The 23136-nt window shown below is 35.8% G+C and overlaps 1 protein-coding gene across 1 annotated transcript in view; it reads right to left on the bottom strand.

Annotated features, from left to right (window-relative positions):
* Positions 1-10427: 10427 nt before the first annotated feature.
* The window catches only part of LOC136803066 (55 kDa erythrocyte membrane protein-like), a 37580-nt gene continuing 24871 nt past the window's right edge, over positions 10428-23136 (bottom strand). The window contains exons 6-17 of the mRNA XM_067059818.1: positions 20325-20566; positions 17684-17792; positions 17130-17201; positions 16578-16709; positions 15271-15329; positions 14761-14804; positions 14158-14232; positions 13763-13843; positions 13333-13413; positions 12169-12371; positions 11814-11906; positions 10428-11088 (exon numbers count right to left, since the gene is read on the bottom strand). Coding sequence (XP_066915919.1) covers positions 10912-11088; positions 11814-11906; positions 12169-12371; positions 13333-13413; positions 13763-13843; positions 14158-14232; positions 14761-14804; positions 15271-15329; positions 16578-16709; positions 17130-17201; positions 17684-17792; positions 20325-20566 — 1368 coding nt within the window. The 3' untranslated portion in view covers positions 10428-10911. The remainder of the gene's footprint in view (positions 11089-11813; positions 11907-12168; positions 12372-13332; positions 13414-13762; positions 13844-14157; positions 14233-14760; positions 14805-15270; positions 15330-16577; positions 16710-17129; positions 17202-17683; positions 17793-20324; positions 20567-23136) is intronic.

The following is a 23136-nucleotide window of genomic DNA, read 5'->3' as shown; positions in this document are numbered from 1 at the left end:
AAATTTCGGCCTAAAATTAATGACGGTTTAAAAGCTTCAAAAGAGCTTCAATTGTTTGGATAGGCCCCTGACAATTGATTACTCTCTTTGTTTCTTTAAGCCGTTATTCTTTTTTAGCATTTTATTATTTCATCCCTTTGCATAGTTTTATTTAATCTCATTAATGTTTTTAATTACGATTTTTATTACCTGCTGTACTGATTTTTAGAATAAATTGTAGCATTTGAAATGTTTTTAGTATATGGTTGAAAATGATGACATAAAGATCGTCGAAATATTCCTACAACATCGACTCTATTTTCTTGTTGTTTTTTATTTAAAAATCCAAGGAAATGTTTATTTTTGGGTTATGCTTCTTTTTATACTTTTTGAAATTGTCTGGCACTGTTGGATTTTCATCAATGGATAGTATTCAATTATCACTACAGTATCCCTTTATTTTCATTCCTAGAACTTTTGCAAAAAAAAGGAAAAATGGAAAAGTTGTATTTTTTACTGCTCTATTCACATACTGAATTTAAAAGATCTTCTATGTGGCGTTTTTTTGCAAACTTCAAAAAACTGATTTTTGTCCCGCCTTTGCGGGACTTTGGCTTAAGTGCTTGAGTGCAGCATAAGGTACAAAGTCCAAACATGCGTTTCCCGTAATTTTTGTGTGAAGAGTTAGGTCTACACTGATAGATAGATAGATAGGAAATATAGATATAGATAGAATAAAGTCCGTAGCCCCTCTGTTGCGATTTTGCGCGCGGCCGAGTAGTGGCGGGATACTACGCCCCAACAAACCGCCTCTGGCGCTCTAAAAGGATGCAGGAAAAGTGTGTAATCTGTTATCGGAAGTAAATTCCCGATTTACATTCCGAATTTAACTTTGAAAAGAAGCTAATACCGAGTTTATGTGTGTGTGTTTTTCAGTGACGGAGACGGTAAGGTTCTAATTTGGCTAGATCATGACCAACTGAAACTGAGGACGACGGTAAATCAGCACTTTTACCGTCCTTGATTTTGCAGGTCAGAACTGCCTGCGGGATTTTCCAAATCGCTTCAGTCACTTTACCGTCCTGAAAAGTGCAAATACATGAACTCGCTAATATACGGTGGCGGAGTGGAGCAGTACAAACTTGGTTTATCTATCGAACTGATCGAACCGAAACCCATTGATCAAACTTACCGTGAGATTGGGTAACTTGCATCAGTGGAGGGCGATTTGCACTAAATCTGTATCGTCCCGTCCGAAATCATTTTTTGCATATATCTCATTAAGGTTAAGTGTTAATGATTTTTTTCTTTTTTCATCAGATACAGCTTGGTAATGGTACACTTTCTGCAAAATTTCATGTTTTAACTGTCTATCATTAGTCTGCAAACATAAATTTTGTGTCAATTTTTCCTCGTTTTGGCAACTTTTAGCAAAAAAGTGCTTCAGTTTTATGGTAGCACTTTCTTTCCAGGAAGGTATTTGACCTGGAATTTTGATTTTCCATATAGGCAATTTATTTATGTTTTTTTCTACAAAAAAGGTGTTTTGAAACCTTTTTTCCATCTTGCTCTAGCAGTGATTTTCTGTTTACGTCCATTTTGACACCGAAATGTGTCCCGTCCGAAATCATTGCACATTGCCCCTATTTTAAGAGTGTTTATTGAAGGTTTTTTAAGTTTGAGAGTAAGCTCAATCTGTATGTGTTTGAAAACTGTCAAAAAGTATGATTTTACCATTAGGTACCATCTATAGGTCCCAGTGCTTTGGTGATTGGAAGTGACACCAAAAAATGTCCCGTCCGAAATCACAATAAGATTGACAATATTTCTGAAATTCTGCAGGGTAGAAAGATTTGAATTGCTGAATATTGTAATCTAGATAGAGCATATTTTAATTGAGTAAATTAAGATTCAAAGCTCTTCAGATTTGATTCCAGGGGTACTAGAAAAAATGTCCCCGTCCGAAATCATTTGTCCTGTCCGAAATCATTTTTCAAATATGTTTCAATTTGTAATAAAATGAATGTTTAACATTCAGGAAGTTAGTAGCAAGACCTAGTGGTAAGTAAAATGTTCAAACGGCCAAGTGAAGTAAGTTTTTATACCTTTATTTTAACCTTGAAAATAGGAATTGATTTCGGACGGGACAATTTCCTGTAAAAATAGGTATTGTATTAAACCACTACTGGAACAAAAAGAGTGGAAGATTCTCAAGTAATTTCTATTTTGGAATAGTAGTATATTTACGTGTTATACTTACTGATAATATGTAGAAAGAAAAAGTTTAGCAAAACTTGAAATAAAACAGATTTTTATGAAAATGATTTCGGATGGGACAGGAAAAATTTAGTGCAAATCACCCTGAAAAAAGATGAAAAAGGTGATACAAATTTTTAAGATCTATTCTAATTTGAGGAAGGCCTTTATACGAACAATTTCAGGCTGTTCTACAGCTTCCTTACTTCCTCAATACATTTTTCTGATGTATTCTAGACTTTAGTTTTGCAAATTTTGTACGTCCGAAATCATTTTCGATATCTACATGCCAATCAAAAGAATGCAACAAAAAAAGGATTTCACCTAAGTTTAGTGATACTTAAATATCACCTGTTACAACCCTTATAATATGTGATACTCTCTCCAGTGCAAGTTAGTTTTGATTTTTTTTTACCACAAATTTATCATTTTCATACGCTCTAACAGCTCCATGAGCCCCTATATCTTTATTATTACAGTAGGCCTTAAAAGGTGGTATCAAGGTACATTTCCATGAAATATAGGCTATAGACTGTCATAGAAAAGTAGAGTTATGTTTAAATAATGAACTTTATTTTTCATGATTTCGGACAGGACACGGTACAGATTTAGCGCAAATCGCCCTGGAGCAGGCTAACATGCATAGCCCTCAAATGAAAGACATGGCTGGTCATTAAAATACAAATACGCAGCTCTGCAGCTCCTCTCGCAGCTCTACTCTACCATTTTTGTTTTGATTTAATTTTGTATTTTAATGACCAGCCAGGTCTTTCATTTGAGTGCTATGCATGTTATAGCCTCCACTGATGCAAGTTACCCAATCTCACGGTATATACAACTTAATCGAACACTCACAATCTTTTCAAAAATCCTAGAGTTCGATTAAATTTTTTAATCGAACTTTGATAGCTCGATGGAGTTCGATTAGTTCGATTGTTCAATTGGTTCGACAAGTTCGCAGACTGCATCAGAATCAGATAGGTTTTTATTCTCTATTGGGATGGGTCTAATATAAAAAAAGAATAAGGAAGCCATGACTGACTATGGTCCAAAAGACCTCTTGCTAATAATCAGGATGTCAAATTAACTTTTCAAAGGAGGGTCTAGCTCTAGATTATATACTTACTGATTTCATTCTCAGTCAAAAAAGGTCAGCAGTCGGGTGTTTAAGATAAAAACTGCAATTATTGCTCTTTTCGGAAATTATTGCCGAAAACGGCAATTTTTTTAACGATGAAATGCTGAATCAGCAAAATGTGTTGTCCTTTTAAAGGCAAAGATGTCAGAGGTGTTTGAAAATAGTAAAATTGCATCGAGAAAAAGGTTTTTCGGATTTTTAAAAGTGATTTTTTCAATTTTTTGTTGCTCAATAACATGAAAAGTTCTAAAATAATAAGTTAAAAGATCCTGCATCGATGCCGAAACACAGCCAGAAACAGATAACAAAACCCCCGTTGTAAATTTGTTTACATATGACTCGATTTTGCTATCTGCATTTCCAACAAAAACCAGTTGAAAACAAAACTAAACGAGGCACAGTGGGCCTACTTATCGCGAGGGTGTCAAATACCAGGTGTTCAATAATAAAATCAACTTTTATTTGCAAAAACGGCAATAATTGCCGAAAACGGCAATTTTCATTCATTTACTTTTTTATTTTTCTGCTGATTCAGCATTTCATCGTTAAAAAAATTGCCGTTTTCGGCAATAGTTTCCGAAAAGAGCAATAATTGCAGTTTTTATCTTAAACACCCGACTGGTCAGCTTCGTTCCGCCATTCTTGTTTTGATTTCTCGCATTACAAAGAGTACCACTATTGATTATAATTTGCTGCTAACAATTTTCAATAGCGGTGAATATTTTCTCCGCGCCTGTTGCTAAGGGAAAAATATGCGCCGGCTAGCTCCGGGGGGAGGGGATGGGTACTTAGGGTTGCTAGAAATTTTCCTAGTTTTCCCGGTTTTCCGACCGACCCTTGCTTCTTAGTAGTGGGACTGAACAGACTGAAGTTTGATTTTCAATTGTCTGATTTTCCAATCCTTACAGGGACTGCCTGGGCGGTAAATACCCGTACCCTTCATTCACGGCTATTCACAGCGCGAAGCTTAGAGAATCGCGCAATGTAGATGGGGCCTTAAACCGCGTGTTTTTGTTCGGGCGGCTGGCGGCCTCAAAATTTATCTTTTTTGCTCTTCAATCCTCTGAAAACTAAATTCTTTGGAGGTGAAAAACCAAAAATCAGAAGTCAGAAAAGTGCATCCTACTTCGAGCAATGTGGAATTTTTTAGACTATAGTTTGAGGACACCTTCAAAGTATGCTTCAGGGATAAGCTGATGGAAATTTAATGCCCAAGCTTTAGAGAATGGATTTGGATGTTCTGGAAAGGAGAAAGATCATGCTACCATAGCAGGTGAAAATTCTACATCATTGTCATTTTTTTCTGTGAAGCTATGTCTATTCGAAGATGCACTATATTTTGCGCCAGAATTATGTCACTACTGCTGTTTATGAGTGGTTTTCAATGGTGATTCTTGAAGTTTAAGACCTCTAGCTACTGCCTCCTATGAATTACTTTTATATTGTTAATGTTGTCAAACCCTATTAAGAACCAAGCTTCACATCATAATATAGAATTTAAAGGCTAATTTAAAGCTTCGTTACCAATTATTTTTGTATCCCGCGATATATAATAGTGCCACAATAAAAAGACAGTCTTTCCTTACAATCTGATTATCAGCATTTACCACACAGAGCCAGTAGAGAAACAAGCAACTTTAACAATTTATTATTCTCCAGCCATCCCTATTCCTAATAGGTAAAAAGAATTCAACCTTCAGCTCTTAGTTGGTATGTGTAAAATGCAAAAGTGTCATTTATATCGCAGGGCGTAACTGTGGGTGAAAATGACTAGATTAGCTACAGAGTACCACAAGCACTCGGGGCAATTTTCTTAAGTCTGAATGATGGATATTTCAATAACAGATTCAACACAATCATTGTAATGTATTCCAATTTTAGGGAATTGACTGGCATGGTTTGTCAAGATTGCTCGTACGAAATTGCGCTGTGTGTTGAAATCCATTGGCTTCATAATGCATATTGTTCATCTTGACTTTTGGTCAGTACAAATAATCATTGTTGAATGTTCGTGCAATGGCTTTATAGATCTAGTAAGTTTTATTTAAAAAAACAGATGAACATTTTGTACAGTAACCTTTTCAACTGACTTTTTCACAATACCTTTAAATTGTCAAACAAAGTTTTGTCCAATTTCATTTTTAAATTGTCAATTTTTCATATGATTATAATAATTTTCAATCCTTTTTTTATTTTCAGGTACAATTTATCGCTTGCAAACCGAATACTGATTTTCAAAGCAGACGTTATGATTACAGGTTGGGAAAAGACATACCCAGCAGAATAGAATTCCTGTTGTTGGCTTTATGACGTGGTAGATAACTTTCATGAATTGATTTCTTGGTATTTTAGAACATTATCTTATACACCTCACCTTTGCTATTTACATATGTTGATCATGGATGAGAAATGTATTCAATAGACCTTTTTTCAAAGAGGACGTCCTGTTGAATAATTATGTACTCCAGCCATAAAAACAATGATAGAGCCATGCATAATTAATGTATCATGCATATTGTAATAATTATGCATGGTTTTATCATTGTTTTTCTGCTGGACTACATAATTATTCAACAGGGTGGCCTCTTTGAAAAAAGGTCTATTTACCTTTTCTCACGATTATAATCTGGTAACATAATGAATAATTGTATTTCATAGGTAATTATATTTAAAACCTGCACTTTTTAGTCAGTCCATCATTCAATATAGCTAGACAAAGTCTATACTTTATTCAATTAACATTTTACGAAGAGTCCCCCATCGAGGGGCGAATGTTGTATGTTGTATGTACCTTGTGTGAAAGATGACTGGACTGACAGTATTTGATCGATCATTTTTAATTTATATACTACTTAGCATCAGCTGGATTAGTCCCCCATTTTCTTATTAATTGTAGCTTGAAACTCTTTTCATAATATTGGTAAACCAAAACTCTTTTTCAAACATTTTTGATAATGAAGCGTTTTACTTCTACAAAGGAATAGAACCTGAAGTAGAGAATTCTACAGCTAACAGGCAGGTTTCTTTGACCATCAAAGCCTAGAAAGCTTTTGGAACTTTTGGACTCCCCCCCCCCTCCAGGCCTTAAACTTTCCATGAGCTTTTGCTTCACTAATTTGCATAATATTTAGAAAAATATTCTTTGTTATTTAATATTGTGGATTTTTTTCGATTGTTTTTTATTTTATTTATCGTTATGTAATCAGTCATTATTGTACACCTATTGAATCCTAAACTGACTGAAAATATTTGAAAGAGATGAATTAAAACCTAATGCAAGTCTTGTCAACGTACTTTTGTAGTAATTTTTATATACCTTTTCTATATATACCTATATCTTAAATGATGACACATTAGACCTTGGCCAAATATGTCTTGTTTATTTGTAAGTAAACCCTCTCTTTTCACCTTTTTATTAGCTGTTCTAAGTAGCTACATGGAATTTTGAAGACTTTTTCTTCCAGCTTTAATTAGGTTGTTTTCAGAATTAAAAGAAACATACAATTGTATAAGAAAAGAAGCTTCTAAAGCCAACTGGGCCACGAGTTTGCTTGTTTTTTTTTTGTTTCCCGCGCAAATTTAACGCGGTTTGCCGACTGGAACTAGGATTTTCGAATGTTTTTGACCAATTCGAATGTTTTGTTTCCCGTGGATTCAAAATGGCGGCGCTAAAAGAAGAAACAACCGAAGCGAAAATTTACTGGTTTACTTTGGCTGAATACACCTTTTTAAAAAATGACAATGACTTAAAAACTGTTAAAAAGGGAATTATCAGCCCTTAGTCTAATCAATGAAATATTTCTTTGACGTCAATCTCCATTCGTATTTCGAATCAGAGCCATTCTTTTGTTGACATACAAGCTTGAAAGGCACGCTTTCAAAGACTGATTTTAGCAAAGAAAAGCGTTTTAATGGTATGATATTGATTATTTTTTTCTAAAGAAAGGTTCTACTCGCCTGTTTAAATGAAAAACCTGTACTTTATAGCTTAAAACCCCTTCAAAATAGCAATTTTAATGAAGGGCGTTAAATTACGCCCCGTAAGCTTGCTCCTCCCGCCCTCTCGCCTACATAAAGCGCCCAAATCTAAAGCTTCGCGAGAATAGCTTGCGCTGAATAGCCGTGCATTAGTTACCCTGAGTATCAGAGGTTAAGTTTTCAAAGAATATATTAATTAACCTCCGAAGACCAATAATATAAATTTTATCGCGCATGTGTCAGTCTAATAAAGTGAGTTTCTTTCGAAAGAAATCTTTTACATGATCCCCAAATGTATAACATTAACAGTAATCACAATACTATTAATTATGGAAATGTCACTTTTAATTGAATCGTCTATTATAGACAGACTTTATGTTATGATTCTCTATCACTGACTCTGATATTGATGATATTTTTTAGTTGTGTTTTTAACGACGGGAATAAAAATATAAACTTTGAGCTTCATCCAAGATCTTGGATGGTCGTCATGGTTACTTTTGTCTTCGTTGATTGCGCGATGAAAAGAATCTCGATTCGTCGGCACAAAGTCAATATATGACTTGAATATTTGACCTGTGCTTTTCACGGTATTCATTAGTGTCCCCTCTGGGGTTCTATACACCAGTTGTGTAAGATTCCATTGAATCAACCCGATGTTATCTATGTTGCAGTAAATTTTGACCTGGAAAATAACATATTTTCCCAGGATATTATATTAATTACGATCGAAGGGGGAAATGAAGTCTCCATAAAAAAAGCACTAAAAGGGGCTAAATTTTTACTTCGCTTTGTAAGAGCTATCATCATAAAGAGGCTTTGCACGAGTGATACGCTATCAAATGTCGATCAAATCTCCCCACATTGTACGTAGTTAGGCAAACTTTTTAAAAGTGATAACATATCCTAAGATTTCATACACACTGTCTGCAGTTGTCAGTGCACCCGAAAATGCTCAGGCAAGTTACGGCCTGTGCAAAAATTAACGAATCAAATAATGCGTGACGGCCAGTTGTTCCACCCACTTTTCGGGAAAAAGTTTTGGTTTTTCTCACTCGGCATATTAATGCCTTTTCAAAAAGTCCTGGGCCAAAAATTGTGTTTCAGCCATTTTGGTAAAATTAAGGAAAAGCACTATTTGCTGACGTCAGCAAAAATTTAAACTGCTAATAACTATTGGAATATTTATCCAAATGAGCTCATATTTGGTACGAAGGTAGGGTTTATAAATATCTCTCGTTTCAAAAAAAAAATTCTCAAAAAATTGATGACGTCAGCAAAAATCAGTAATTTCCTTTTTTCCTCAAAAAATGCTGACGTCTTCAATTTATAGAAAAAAATTTTTTTGGAAATGAAAGCTATTCATGAACCCTACCTATGTACAAAATTTGAGCTCATTTGGATGAAAATTTCAGGAATTATTGGCATTTTAAGTTTTGACGTCCAAAATATCCGTCATTTCCATGGCAACCAACACAAAAATCCAACAAATCATAAAACTCGTGACGGCCAGTTGTTCCACCCCTTTTCTGGAAGAAATTTTTACTGAGTTATGTTCATCATATTAATACCTTTCCAAAAAGTCCTGGGCCAAAAATTCTGTTTCAGCCATTTTGGGAAAATTAAGGAAAAACACTTTTTGCTGACGTCAGCAAAAATTTAAATTGCTAATAACTCCTGGAATATTTATCCAAATGAACTGAAATTTGGTACGAAGGTAGAGTTTATAAATATCTTTTATTTCCAAAAAAAGAATTTCCAAAAAATTGATGACGTCAGCATTTTGTTAGGAAAAACGAAAATTGCTGATTTTTGCTGACGTCATCAATTTTTTGAAAAAATTTTTTTTGGAAATGAAAGACATTTATCCAACTTACCTTCGTACAAAATTTTAGCTCATTTCAATAAATATTCCAGGAGATATTAGTATTTAAAATTTTTGCTGACGTCAGCAAAAAGTGTTTTGCTTTAAATTTCCCAAAATGCCTGAAACAGAATTTTTGGCCCAGGACTTTTTGGAAAGGTATTAATATGAAGAGTTAAAATAATGAAAAATTTTCCCATAAAAAGGGGTGGAACAACTGGCCGTCACGGCCGTCACGATTTATCGAATTTTTTGCACAGGCCGTAACTTGCCTGAGTGTACGTTTTTGAACGTTGAATGAAATTTAATGATAGTGTGTTTGATGTCAGAAAACTTTGGAAGTGATAGTCTATGAATGCACAAAAATATCTAAAAATCGGATTTTTTGGTGATTCCTGATTTTTAATTATTACCAAATATATTATAAGAAGCTTCAATGAAAATCGAATGAAATATAGTGAAAAGTCGTCTTCAATGACGTCTGGGACCCGCTAGTTAATTTATTTTATATCAATTCCCTCATTTTCCCCCACTAGATACACGGTCATTGAATAAGTCACCGAGAAAGGAGTGTACTTGTAAAAAATTAAGCCGAAAAAATTGTTGTCGGACTATTTTTGTGCAACTTTTAGAGAATTAAAACCTAAAACTTAAAAAAATCTCTTTATACTTTTTTCATTCCTAAAAATCTATATACAAAATACAAATTATATTTTCGTATAATTATAATATTACATTTTACAAGAAATAGCCCAATATCAATCGAATTTGGTTTTACCGCAAATTTTTCAGTTTGTGGTTTTCTTTAAAAAATACTCTTCACACACTTTGAGTTCTGAATGTTTAACAATACCGTATTACTTCGAATAAACGCCCGGGGCGTTTATTAAATTTTTTGGATTTTAACGGGGGCGTTTATTCGAGGGGGCGTTAAAAAGAGGGGGCGTTTATTACAAAAATTTTCTACACTTGAATTGAAATTTAGAAAAAAAGGATTGTATAGAAAGTTTCCAGTATATAAAAAAATAAAAATTGAGAAGAAAAAAAACGAGAAGGAAAAATAAACAAATATAAATGTTGTTTCGTTGTATTATTCTATCCCACTACGTCAAAATAATCGTGTTTCGAATTAACGCCCCCTCTAAGGGGGGGGGGCGTTTATTCGAGGGGGGCGTTTATTAAATAATTTTTGAAAAAAGGGGACGTTTATTCGAGGGGGGCGTTTAAAAGAAGGGGGCGTTTATTCGAAGTAATACGGTAGGTTCGTTTCCATAGCTGGCGAACAGAAGATCGTTCATCGTTCATAGACATGTAGTGAGACAAATGTCATTCTTAAATTCTTAAATTGATTTCCCACTTAGTTTTCAGATACCTAGTCAGAAATCATATTGACTAGACCAAACTGAATATGACTTCTATAACTACGCTTGTTAATAAATTTCAAACATCCTGGCGGAGTTATATCTGATATGCAAAGAAAAGTCACTATATTTAACCACACCAGGAATACAATTTCAGTTGTGGCATCTGTCCAAATATTATTGTTATTATTATCACCACATTTTAAATCTTTTCGCAGTAAAGCGAAGTCACTCACGACGTGACGCGTATACAGGCGACGTACGACGTGCGTACAACACCCAATTCCTTCTAGCACTCCACAACTAAATGGTTACGCGAGTTATACGTGCACCTTTCAATAATACCAAGACGCAGGTATCCATGCAGAAGAACCAGCTAGTTCTTCTAGATGATCGACTATTTTTTCGACCGTCTCGTCAATTGTTTCATTAATGACAGTATAATCGAAAAAATGTTGATATCGATTTTTGAGGTCGGTCGAATCTGCAATGAGGCGTTGTAGACTAGCATCCTATAAAAGAAAATGATTTACGTTAGTCTGAATTGGAGACCTTCACAAAACCGTGTATAAGGAGCACGAATCTGCTAGTGGATGCCAGCAGCCAGATTTATATTGAATCACCTTAAAGGTTTTATTTTTAAATAAAAGTGTTCCCATTTCATATCAGTCTTGCTCCACATCCGTGGCAATCCAATGTGAAAAAGCTTGTGAATTAAAATTGACGAGTAAGCAAACGATATCACTCTCATTTAAAAACAACACCTTTAAAGTATTGACCATAAAGGAACAGCCGAAGGTTAGGATAGAATTTTCTGTAGGATTTAGGGTCAATTTTTTCCTACATCACGACCAGCCTGTTTTTCATACAAAAACACTGGATATTGGGAGTAAAATTTACCGCCATTATTCAAAAAATGGGAAATGAGAAAGCATAGAAGTGCTGGATTCAATCTGTCATTTGAAATGCAGCAGAAATCTTAAGGGATGACTTCTTCTGAGAAACCTTGAAAAAAATAAAGGTTTTTTTTTCAAAACGTTGAAAAAATAAGGAGAAAAATGCAGATGAAAAAAAGAAGATTTTTTCTTCTGATTCAAAAAATATTCGAACTCGCTGATTTCAAATCCGTGCTTTTGATATTTTTCGTATCTGTTTAAAATTAAAAGGTTCACAGCTGCTTTGAAGTAGCTCTTTTTTAGCTATTGATCGAAGTGAGAGGTTTGGCTATTGTACTTACCATCTTTGGATCACCGCTTTCAGGGTATGAGATTGGAGACGAAACAAATATGATGTATGGAAAGAACTCCTTGCAACGTAAAATCTTTAATGCCTAAGAAGGGGATGAAAAGACAATTTTCAACTTAAAGATCCCTCTCTAGCCTTCGGCTTGTAACTCAAGTGAATTGATGCGGTGAGCTGCGGTGAGTGGCAAAAATTGCACTTCAAAACCATCGCCACTGAATTTTTTATCCTTGGAACAAAGCAATTTCTATCCCCATTGGGATTTAAATAGGAATTTTTATCCCCACTGACAAAAAAAAATTCCACCGGGGCTGTGATAGACAGGGGTATGGTTAATGATTCATACTCACTGGTGTTTCGATATCTAAGACTGGTGTCCGATCATTTTTAATGAGGTCTTGAACAGAAGATAATTTGGTTCCATACAAATGACCGTCATGTTTTCCGTATTCTAAGTATTGATGACTTCCGATATCTTTCAACATACGGTCTTCAGTCTCAAAGAACCATAATTCACCATGCTTTTCATTGGGTGACTGCCGGCGTGACGTATCTAGAAAATGAACGAAAATGGTCGTTTAAATTCCCAAGAGATAACGACCAATAGACCTTTTCATAAGTTACGTCACGAACATCACTTGTCTCGTATTCAAACGATTACCATGGTGGTTATGTCTTTTGAGAGATTAAATGATTTTTTTATGAATAGAAAGTAGTTTTATTAAAATCCAATGGAAGTTAATCACTATGGCACCATGGCAAGTGCTATTCATAACGTAATTTATGAAAAGGTCTATTCATAGATTTGTAAAACCCGAAGGACTAGATGTCGGGCTTTTACTGAAAAGTGTGCTGAGGCTAGGTAGGAAATCCTACCTAAGTCACGTGATATTACAATCGAATTTCAGCGCTTGACCAATCAGAAGCTTCACGGGCTTTCAAAAACAATGGCAACAAAATTTTTTCCAATATTCAATTTTTTTTCCTACGAGGGCTTAAAACCTGACATCCAGCCCTTCGGGTTTTAAGGCCGCTACCGACTCAGCATTTTATGTTCGGCGAACAAGACGCACGGCTCGGGCGCTTTGGTCGCTGTACGCTTTTCTCATTCCACTCTGCAGCACATGTTTTTCTCTCTTCTTTTGTGTTTATCATCTTTTTGCACATGATACACATCTTTTGCACACGTTCAGCTTCGCGAAAAAAGTTAAAAAGTTTCAACTCTTGTTGCGCTCAAAACGAACGCCTTTGAAGGCTTGAATTATGTAATTTATGCAATAATTAAGCCGTGCGCCTTGTTCGACGACCATAAAATGCTGAGTGGGTAGCGGCCTTTACAGATCTATGGGTCTATTACCCTATTCCATAAGATTCGTGTTTTTAGTACATGATAATTTTTTCTACATTGCAGTAATCAACTTTTAATGTGGTTGAGCACTCTTTTGCAAACTGAGATATAATTTGGACAAGACAACAACAATGAAAAAGAGTGGGAAAGGGTGTGTGTTACTCACGTGGTACTGGTGAAGCATATTTTTCAGGGAAGCGCGATACTAAAGAATTCTTGATGTGTCGTCGACCGACCCCATGCGCACCTATAAAATAGATATAAAAATACACGTTATTCGACAACCTTTTTCTTATGTGTTCTTGTTTGAGTATGTGACTGTGTGCTCCCCTTTTTGCTCGAGTAAAAGAATTGTCGAAGGATTGAAAATTTAATACTCTAACGTTTTTCATAAAAACAAATTATAACTATTTTCTTCTTTTGAGCAAATAGCATGAGCAAATAGCATGCAATTGCACAGATTCTAAGATTAGATCTCCTTTAAGAGATCCTCGTAAAGTAAATTAGATCATTAATCACGCCATCGCGACGGAAAAAGCCTAATTACGCCATCACAGACAACCGCTTGGGGGGAGGGCCTCCTCCATTGTACTTACCGATGAGAACTATGGTCTTATGGTATGTTTTCTTTTGTTGTATAACTTCTTCGTAAGTGACCAAGTTCAATCTATCGAATGCTGCAAAATGAATAGGACAACGTTAAGAATATCTAATGTCATGGTCTTACCAAAGGTGAGTTTATGTATACGTGTTTTCAGTGACGGAGACTTCTTATTTCTCCAGATCCTCTTTGACTGAGGGTGACGGTAAATCAGCACTTTTACAGTCCTCGATTTTGCAGTTCAGAACTGCAGGTTGTTTAAATCGTTTCAGTCACTCCACCGTTCCCAACAGTGCCAAATACATAACCTCACTGACGTAAAATTTTAAAGGTTAATGAACTTAAGTAATTGATCAAATTTTAAAGAAATCAGATTTAAAAACTACAAACCTGTATTAAGCCTAGCGGTGTAACGATTGACTTTAGATTTTTTGTTGGTTTTTTTAGGCCATAAACATGTAATAGCTAGAAAGAAAGGATAGATATATTGAGACTTTTATAGTGAACTATGAAACGAAAATGACACAGCTATTAAGTTATTTACTCGTAAGGGTGTGCTGACCTTCGGGATTGATTGAAGGCAATGTGCACCGCTGGGGTTCAAAATTCAAAATGGTAACCTGTCTAAATTGATAATTGCAACAGCTACACTGAGCAACACCTTCCCCTTTTTATATCACCCAAAAACTGCAGCACAGAAAGGTTTGAATAAAAGAAGTTAGATAGATATAGAGTCGATATTTAACGTAGATAGCTCAGTAATCTTGGACTTCAAGATACAAGAAGTCTTTCGATTGTTTTCACAGGGACTACGGCTAATAAACTTGACTGACAATTATAAATAGAGAGAGCGGGGATACGAGCCAGGAATCCTTTGTTTCAGGCGCTGGCGGCTTGACTATTCAACAATCTCTCCTTAAGTTCAATTAGAGAGAGAGTCTGCTGAAGTAGTAGCTGATTCCGAAAACCAAAGAGCTGTATTCTGTCCATTACCTCCTTCTCCTTTGTTTCTTTCAATGACCATCTTGCGAATACGTCTAATAATGAAAAATAGTATGAGAATTCGGTTTTACATTACTTTATATCCGAGCAGATTCTGATACTCCACGTATGACACGTATTTACTTTGGAGGCCTTGTTTCTGAGAATCTGCACACCGCTTTGATCTTTTTCATCCAGATTTGGAATGAATATTAAATAAGCTTTCAAGCGCGCTGATTGGCTAAAGCAAAACGATTGCACAAAAAACCAAAGCAAATCATAAACATTAAAACCCAGTTGCTTTCACTTTCGTTTTCAAGCAAAAAGCAACGCGGTTTGTTATGTTTTGTCTGAACGACCATGTCAGATCATCACATTTGCCATATCCCTTTTAAAGCAGAGCGTGGCATTCGCAGAATTGGACGATCTGTTAAGAGATTAACTCGGCTATATGCAAAAGTTAGTTGGATTTGTTCAATGTCAAAAAACGTTATAAAAAAACAAAAGACACAACAAACATACTGTTCTTGAAGTTCTGTTGATGGAACCAACCCAACATTTTTAGTACCAACTTTCCTTGCCTGCAATAAAAGATATCAATATTTTTACACTTGTTAGTGTTACAGGAATGTAATCTTCGTTAATTCCAACGGTTTTGGAACAAAAGAAATATTGAAATATTGAAATATTACAGTTCATAATACACTTCAGTTATATTAAATCCCACTTCAATCCTTTTATCAAATTACTAAAGGTCATTTATATACCCACTCTACACAGACCCGGTAGGATTGTTTCAACCAGTGGGGATAAAAATAACGGACTGAAACCCGATGGGGGTTTGTATTCCAACGTTTTTTTATGCGCTGGGAATTTGAATTCTTTTGTTTTCAAGTGGGGATGGGAAAAATGGCATAATATTTTGCTGCGAGGATTGGTTTATTTGACTTTTTTCAGCGGGGACAAGAACTTGAAGAAAAACTTTCCACCGGGGACAATATTCTGGCCAATTTTTCCAGTGGGAGGGGTGCCAGTGGGTCTATGAGAAGGGGGCGTTTATTATAACAATAGCGTTCAGTTTGAGGTCGTTGTTGTTATTTTCTGCCCGCGCAGTTTGATTATTAGCCCGAGAGTGTCATTTGGGAAATGGCACTAGAGGGCTAATAATCAAACTGCAAGGGCAGAATTAATGACAACAACGAACGAAAGCTTAACGCTATTACTATTATTATCCATATCGGAGATTCAAATAAAGTTTTTTTTCTAGCGCCAGCCAGTCTTTTCGCTTCAATGCAATGACTTTAACAAGTTTTGAGTACCCTTGCGAGCGGGCCGCAAATGACCAAAAGGTTATTTTTTTCTGACGTTAGTTTAGTCTTTTCGCTTCAATGCAAGGACTTCAATAAAGTTCCGAGCGGGCCGCAAATGACATTACCGAGTTTATGTATTTGCACTTTTGAGGACGGTAGAAGCGATTTGGAAAAACCCGAAATTCCGCCCCGCAAAATCGAGGACGGTAAAAGTGCTGATTTACCGTCGTCCTCAGCTGGTCAGGATCTACTCAAATTAGAACCTTACCGTCTCCGTCGCTGAAAAACACACATACATAAACTCGCTATTATCGCCCTATAAACAGGGCTGTTAATGATATTTCAGCCCTCTGAAGCGCGACGCCTTAGTTTTCTCAGCACGGGTATGACTATTTGAGTCATAGAACCTTTCAATACCGCCCGCCGTTCGAATCTTTAATGGCTTACTTAATGACCGCTATATGGATAATAATGTTTATTTAATTAACATTGAATGCAAGAAAAAAGCAAAGAGGATACCTGCCACCAATGCATGTCAGCTTTGCAAACAACTTCTAAAACGTCACCACATTGAAATGAAAGACCAGCTTGTTGACAAGGTATCATATCATCTGCACGTGGGTCATAATCATATAAACATTTAAAATAGACCTACATTGAAGTAACAGCAGTAAGCATTTTTAAAATACATTTTTTTATACAAAAAAATATATACTTAAGAACATAAGACTAAGATGTCCAAAATATTGAGAACAAGTTAAGAAAATTGGCGGGCTCTAAGACTCCCAATTTCTTAAGAAATTGCATAAAAGTACTCGTAAAATCTTAAGAACATGTTTCGGCTTAAAACTCAAAGTTTTTTGAAGTTCTTATAGAATACGAATAAAGGTTACCGGCGTATAATGATACAAGAAAAGTTTTAGAAAAGCTTTCCTAATTTAAGGTATTTGATGGAAAATCATACGTCGTGCGCTTTTCACAAGATTACAACAAAGAAAATATATTTAATAGATTCAGTTCAAAAGACTTTTTTAATGAACCACCCATCATTAAAAGGTAAATCTCCTTTACCTCTTTGCTGGCACGATCTTCATTTTGACAACCAGGGACTATTTTGAATGTCACATCTCCTGACGCATCTCGCTGTAGAAAACAAAAGTAAAGCATTGATATAATATTAGGCAAAGGTTTAACTCACACGACAAGAAAATTGCAATCTAAAATATAACTTTCTTCAGCCGTCCTAAAAATATTGCGCGTTATTGTAGAACTAATCATAACTATTTTTTTTTTGCGTCAATCCTAGGGGTTCAATTCAATCGCTGCCCAAAGACGTCGTACTTTGTAAAAATGCCCCTTTGCTTGATGATAAGTGATTAAATTTACAAGGAAGGAGAAGGATCAAGGCTAAGTGGAGGAAATTAGGAAGAAGGAGTGGCACCCTTCGGGTAGATAATTTTCGAAAGAGAAGCCTTCGGGTCACCTCCCTCTGATTACCGTCGGAGACTATAACGAAAATCAACATTCCATAACAACTGACTTTTGTTGAACTTTGAAAAACGCAGCTGCTAGGGAGAAGGGGAGTAAAACAGTCTTTAAACACAAAATAAGTTTCAAAATCTTACCAAGATCTGTTGTAGACGTTCAACAGAACACATTGATGTATTTATGCCGTTAATTTCTTTGATCTCATCTCCTACGTGTAATGTTCCTGCATATAAAAAAAAGGAGAAGCTTTAAATATCCGCTTTTGTCACAGACCCGCTGGGACCCAAGCCCCAAATTCGGCAAAAACTTTTCCCTGGGTCCCTTAGTGGGAAAGATACCCTAAAATTTCAGCCCCACTGGAAAACTGACTTTGATTTCACTCCCTATTCGAGATCCAATGTTTAAAAATTGCACTCCAAAACCACCCCACTGGATCTTTTAACCTTGGAACAATAGAATTTCTATCCCAATAGGAATTTCAGTCTAGCAAGCTAGACGACTAATTCAGACATAGTAGAAATAAAGCAAACAGTGAACAGAACTGTTAAAGAATCCGCCCCCAGCGTATTTTACTGACCAAAAACTGTTTAAGAATCCGCCCCCCTTAAGAATCCTCTTCAGTTTACAATCTGACCCTCTTCAGTTTAACAATCCGCCCCTCTTCGTTACCATCCCCCCTCTGTTTAAGAATCCACCCCCTTTTTAATACCCCTTCATTTAAGAATCGCCCCTCCTTCAGTTTAAGAAGCCCCCTTCATTTAAGAATCGCCTTTTCGTTTAAGATCCGCCCCTCTTCCAGTTTTAACAATCTCCCCTCTTCGTTTCCGCCCTCCGCCCCCCCGCCCCTCTTCATTTAGAATCCCCCCCTCTTCAGTTTAAGTATCTGCCCCTTTTCAGTTTAACAATCCACCCCTTTTCAGTTTAACAATCTCCCCCCCTCTATTAATCTGATAGCAGCTCATTTGAAAATTTTACAAATCCGTGCGGATAGTCTAGTAACTACATGACAGGACAAAGACTTTCATTCAATCAGATTATTTTCAGTTTCACAATCCCCCCCAGGAACTGATAGCAGCTAATTTGAAATTTACAATCCGTTGCGGATAGTCTAGTAATACATGACAGGACAAAGACTTTCATTCAATCAGATTATTTTGCTTACTTTAAAGCAGTCGCCCGTCTGTTAACCCAAGAAGTGCCAATGTCGGATATATCCAACACAGCTTTTGGAGGTGAAGATAAAACCATCCCGACAATTATTTTTCAACTTGAAATCTTTGTTTTTTGCCTAAGTTGATGGCAATGAAATGTATGAATTACTCTTTCTTGCCCTGTCAACACATTAAATCTATGAGCATGTCACATTTGGCTAGAGTTTTGCGGGTAATTTAACAAAAATTATTGTCGGCGTTTCAACCTAACCAAAGCCTCCTTATAAGGTCACAAAGACCGACAAAGACAAATAAATTTCTCTAAGGGTCTCGTCGTTTTAAAAATAGACCAAAGTGTTGTCTCTTTAAGCGTTGAAGTTTTGGCGAAATTATTCGAAATCAATGTTTCAATGTTTCTTTTTTTTTTGTACCTATTCAAGGTCGCTTTCGGCAATTTTTCAGTGAAAATGAGTGTAACGTGTAGGTTTAAATTCACAATTCGCGCAAAAAATGTCTGCTTTCATGGTACACAACACTTTGTTCACGCATTCAGCACACGTTCAATTCAACTCTGCCTAACTGACGCACAAAAAAAATCCATTTAACGCATTCACGACAGCAAAAAAGGCCTTTACGCAGACCTCAAGCCCCATCCGAAGGGTTGAAAGTAGCCCACTATTCCGAGATAGGATCTAATCCGTTCTGGAAAGGTTACTTCAGAAGCTGAAAGTTTTAATGGTTTGTGCCAGGCATTCATGTAATCTTTTCACAATTACGACGATTTTTTAAAACTTTCACGCTAAATCGGAATCGGGCAAAATTCTTCAATTCACGATTTTCGAACGAAAGTTCTCCAATGCATCACGTGGAAAGATAAATTCAAAATCCATGTATCCACACAACGTATAATGTATCCGTATCATTCACGCAATCCTCCAAATTACGGAGAGATCTGATAAAAAGATCCCTCGATTTAGATATAAATTGCCAGCTTCAATCCCAGCGAGCGCTAGATATGCTACTTTTTAATCTTGATACGTTTAGTCCTGGCCTTGGCTGGTCACGTGATCCCCTGAAATTAGGGATTTTGGAGAAAAAATACGCATACTTTTTTATAGGCTAATGCAGAATAAATCAACGCGAATGACTCCACCGAAAAATCCACCGAGTTGCATAAGAGGATCTGCGGATTTTCTTCAGAAAATGTTTACAAATTTGCGTGCTATTTTTCAAAGAAAAAAGACTCGGCCTGAGTGAATTTCTAAACGACTTAGGAGCGAAGTGTAATAGTGTATAATATTTATCCATAGAAATAAAATCACTTCTGTCTCATAGAGAATGCTAAAAAATTTGGATTAGAAATCAGAAAAAATGAAATGAACCGCCGTTGTTGTCGTCTATTTTTCTGAATAATTTTTTGCAGAACATTCGCCNAATAACCACTGTATCTTGTCACCACTAAACCAGAACAATGGTGAACCATCGTACCAGAGGTTTCTATCAAAATCATAGTAGGCTCCAATGTTTTGGCATTCATCACTGCTGATGGGCTTATAATAAAAGGTATACTTGGGACGGCGCATCTCCGTGCCAACAAGGATCAGATGTGATGACTGTGACGCAGTACGTTTGAGAAATAGTTAAAATCCTGGTTAATTGAGTTATTCCGGTATCATAATGTTTGAAACCGGTTTTATTGATGTATTCTCGTCCGTCATTGACGTCATAATCGACGTGTTGGCATTCAGAAGTGACGTCATTATAATTGATTGATTTACAAGGCGTTTCAGCGACACATCTATCCATGCAGATTTCGACAGAGTCAGTTTTGAATTCCAAATAAGGTTGCTTTGTAGGAACCATACCATTCTGTTGTAAGATGAATTTTGCGGATCGTAATTCATTTAACCTGAGAATGTTGTGAGCGTAGGTTAATGAACTGGTTGCAAGGATTAATGAAAAGTATTTGTGTAGGTTGAACATAATGAATAAAGATGATAAATCTTGTATGGTGTCAATGTTGTGTTGGTTTCCCAGTCTCCAAGAAATTTCGGCGTTTAATTAAACGAATTTGTATGACAAACTGATTTAGAAGGTGAAGTTTACTGAAAAAGTACAGTAGTTTATGACGAGAAAAGTCAGTTGTTAATAAAAGTGGTTCCTCATCAAATTAACCCCAAAACGATAGAAAATATCCAAATAATATTTCAAATTATGTTATATCACTTTTCCATTAAATAGCGTCTTACAAAAATCTTGAAAAATCAGAAAATTTATTTTTCTTCTCATTAAAATTAATTCCTATACCCATTATTTAAGTACATGAATATTGAATAAATATTGTTTCTAAAATTCTAAACAGAGAATGGGCAGTTCCATACAAGGGGGGTAGTATGTCTCTATGGCGATCAATGGTTATTAATTTAAAAATATATATTTGGACTAGAATATTGTTTTGTTTCCAAAGTAATCGTTTTAAAATATTCAAAAGTTTTCATTAAAAAAAATATTTATTACCATTCAAGCGGTCAGTGTATGATGATCAATATTGTGAAATTTATTTTTAGAATTTTTACTCAGTTGTTTTGACCAAAAAACTTGCCCTACCCACAGGAAGTCTGACTTGGTCCACCCTCCGAAAATCCGACCCCGGGGGTGTTATAGGTTTTCTCACCCTTCAAAGTCTCTCTAAGTTTTGGGTCGGAAAATTCACGGTTTTAGGAAATTTTTTTGGTTTCAAGTGGAAAAATTGTAAAAAAGTCCAATCCGTGCCATAATATATTTGCACTTTTGGCTAATTTACCATTTTTCGAAAATTGAAGTTCGAGGGAGAATGTCAATTTCAGGCCCTCAACTTGATTTTCAATCGATTAATTTCGAACTGGGAGGGATTTATTGGTTTCTAGCTATACTTCAAGCCCTACTGGAATTTACCATTTTAAAATCTTTTGGCCCTCATCCTCGAGATCCTAAGGTCCCTAAGTCTTAAGTCTAGCGTTAAAAACTCAGAGTTAAAACTCTACCCTTCGAACCTACTTTAGAGCACTTACAAATCGATTGTGGTTTCAAAACACCCCGGTGAATTTCCCTTTTGTGCCAAGTATTTTGTCCCTGATTGTCTTTGAAAATTAAAAAAAATGCCGATTTCTGCTCTGCGGGGGGTCTAAAATTAGGAGAAAACCCCTTAAATGTGAAAAATAACCCTTTTCCGACCATTTTGAGGCATTTTCATTAGGTCAAAATAAATTTTTTGTGAAATATTTAACTTTTTGAAAAGGTGCAATTTACGAAAATTCAAAAAGGTGAAAATTTCAGAAAATTTTGACTTTTTTTCAAGTTTTAGCTCCTAAAATTGACGAAAGGAGGATTTTGAGCCCGAAAAATGGCTTGAAACTTGAAATTAGACCCCCCACTGAGCAGAATTTGGCATTTTTCAGTTTCTGAGACAATCCGTGCCATAATATATTTGCACTTTTGGCTAATTTACCATTTTTCGAAAATTGAAGTTCGAGCGAGAATGTCAATTTCAGGCCCTCAACTTGATTTCATCGATTATTTCGAACTGGGAGGGATTTATTGGTTTCTAGGCTATACTTCAAGCCCTACTGGACCATTTTTTAACTTTTGGATCCTCAGATCCTAAGGTCCTAAGTCTTAAGTCTAGCGTTAAAACTCAGAGTTAAAACTCTACCCTTCGAACCTACTTTAGAGCACTTACAAATCGATTGTGGTTTCAAAACACCCCGGTGAATTTCCCTTTTGTGCCAAGTATTTTTGTCCCTGATTGTCTTTGAAAATTAAAAATGCCGATTTCTGCTCTGCGGGGGTCTAAATTAGGAGAAAACCCCTTAAATGTGAAAAATAACCCTTTTCCGACCATTTTGAGGCATTTTCATTAGGTCAAAATAAATTTTTTGTGAAATATTTAACTTTTTGAAAAGGTGCAATTTACGAAAATTCAAAAAGGTGAAAATTTCAGAAAATTTTGACTTTTTTTCAAGTTTTAGCTCCTAAAATTGACGAAAGGAGGATTTTGAGCCCGAAAAATGGCTTGAAACTTGAAATTAGACCCCCCACTGAGCAGAATTTGGCATTTTTCAGTTTCTGAGACAATCCGTGCCATAATATATTTGCACTTTTGGCTAATTTACCATTTTTCGAAAATTGAAGTTCGAGCGAGAATGTCAATTTCAGGCCCTCAACTTGATTTCATCGATTATTTCGATCTGGGAGGGATTTATTGGTTTCTAGGCTATATTTCAAGCCCTACTGGACCATTTTTTAACTTTTGGATCCTCAGATCCTAAGGTCCTAAGTCTTAAGTCTAGCGTTAAAACTCAGAGTTAAAACTCTACCCTTCGAACCTACTTTAGAGCACTTACAAATCGATTGTGGTTTCAAAACACCCCGGTGAATTTCCCTTTTGTGCCAAGTATTTT

This window comes from Clytia hemisphaerica, unplaced genomic scaffold (genome assembly GCF_902728285.1).
Source record: "Clytia hemisphaerica strain Z4C2 unplaced genomic scaffold, Clytia hemisphaerica genome assembly, whole genome shotgun sequence".
NCBI lineage: Eukaryota > Metazoa > Cnidaria > Hydrozoa > Leptothecata > Clytiidae > Clytia > Clytia hemisphaerica.
Note: the sequence above shows the minus strand (reverse complement) of the source record. Positions and strands in the feature narration are given on the sequence as shown.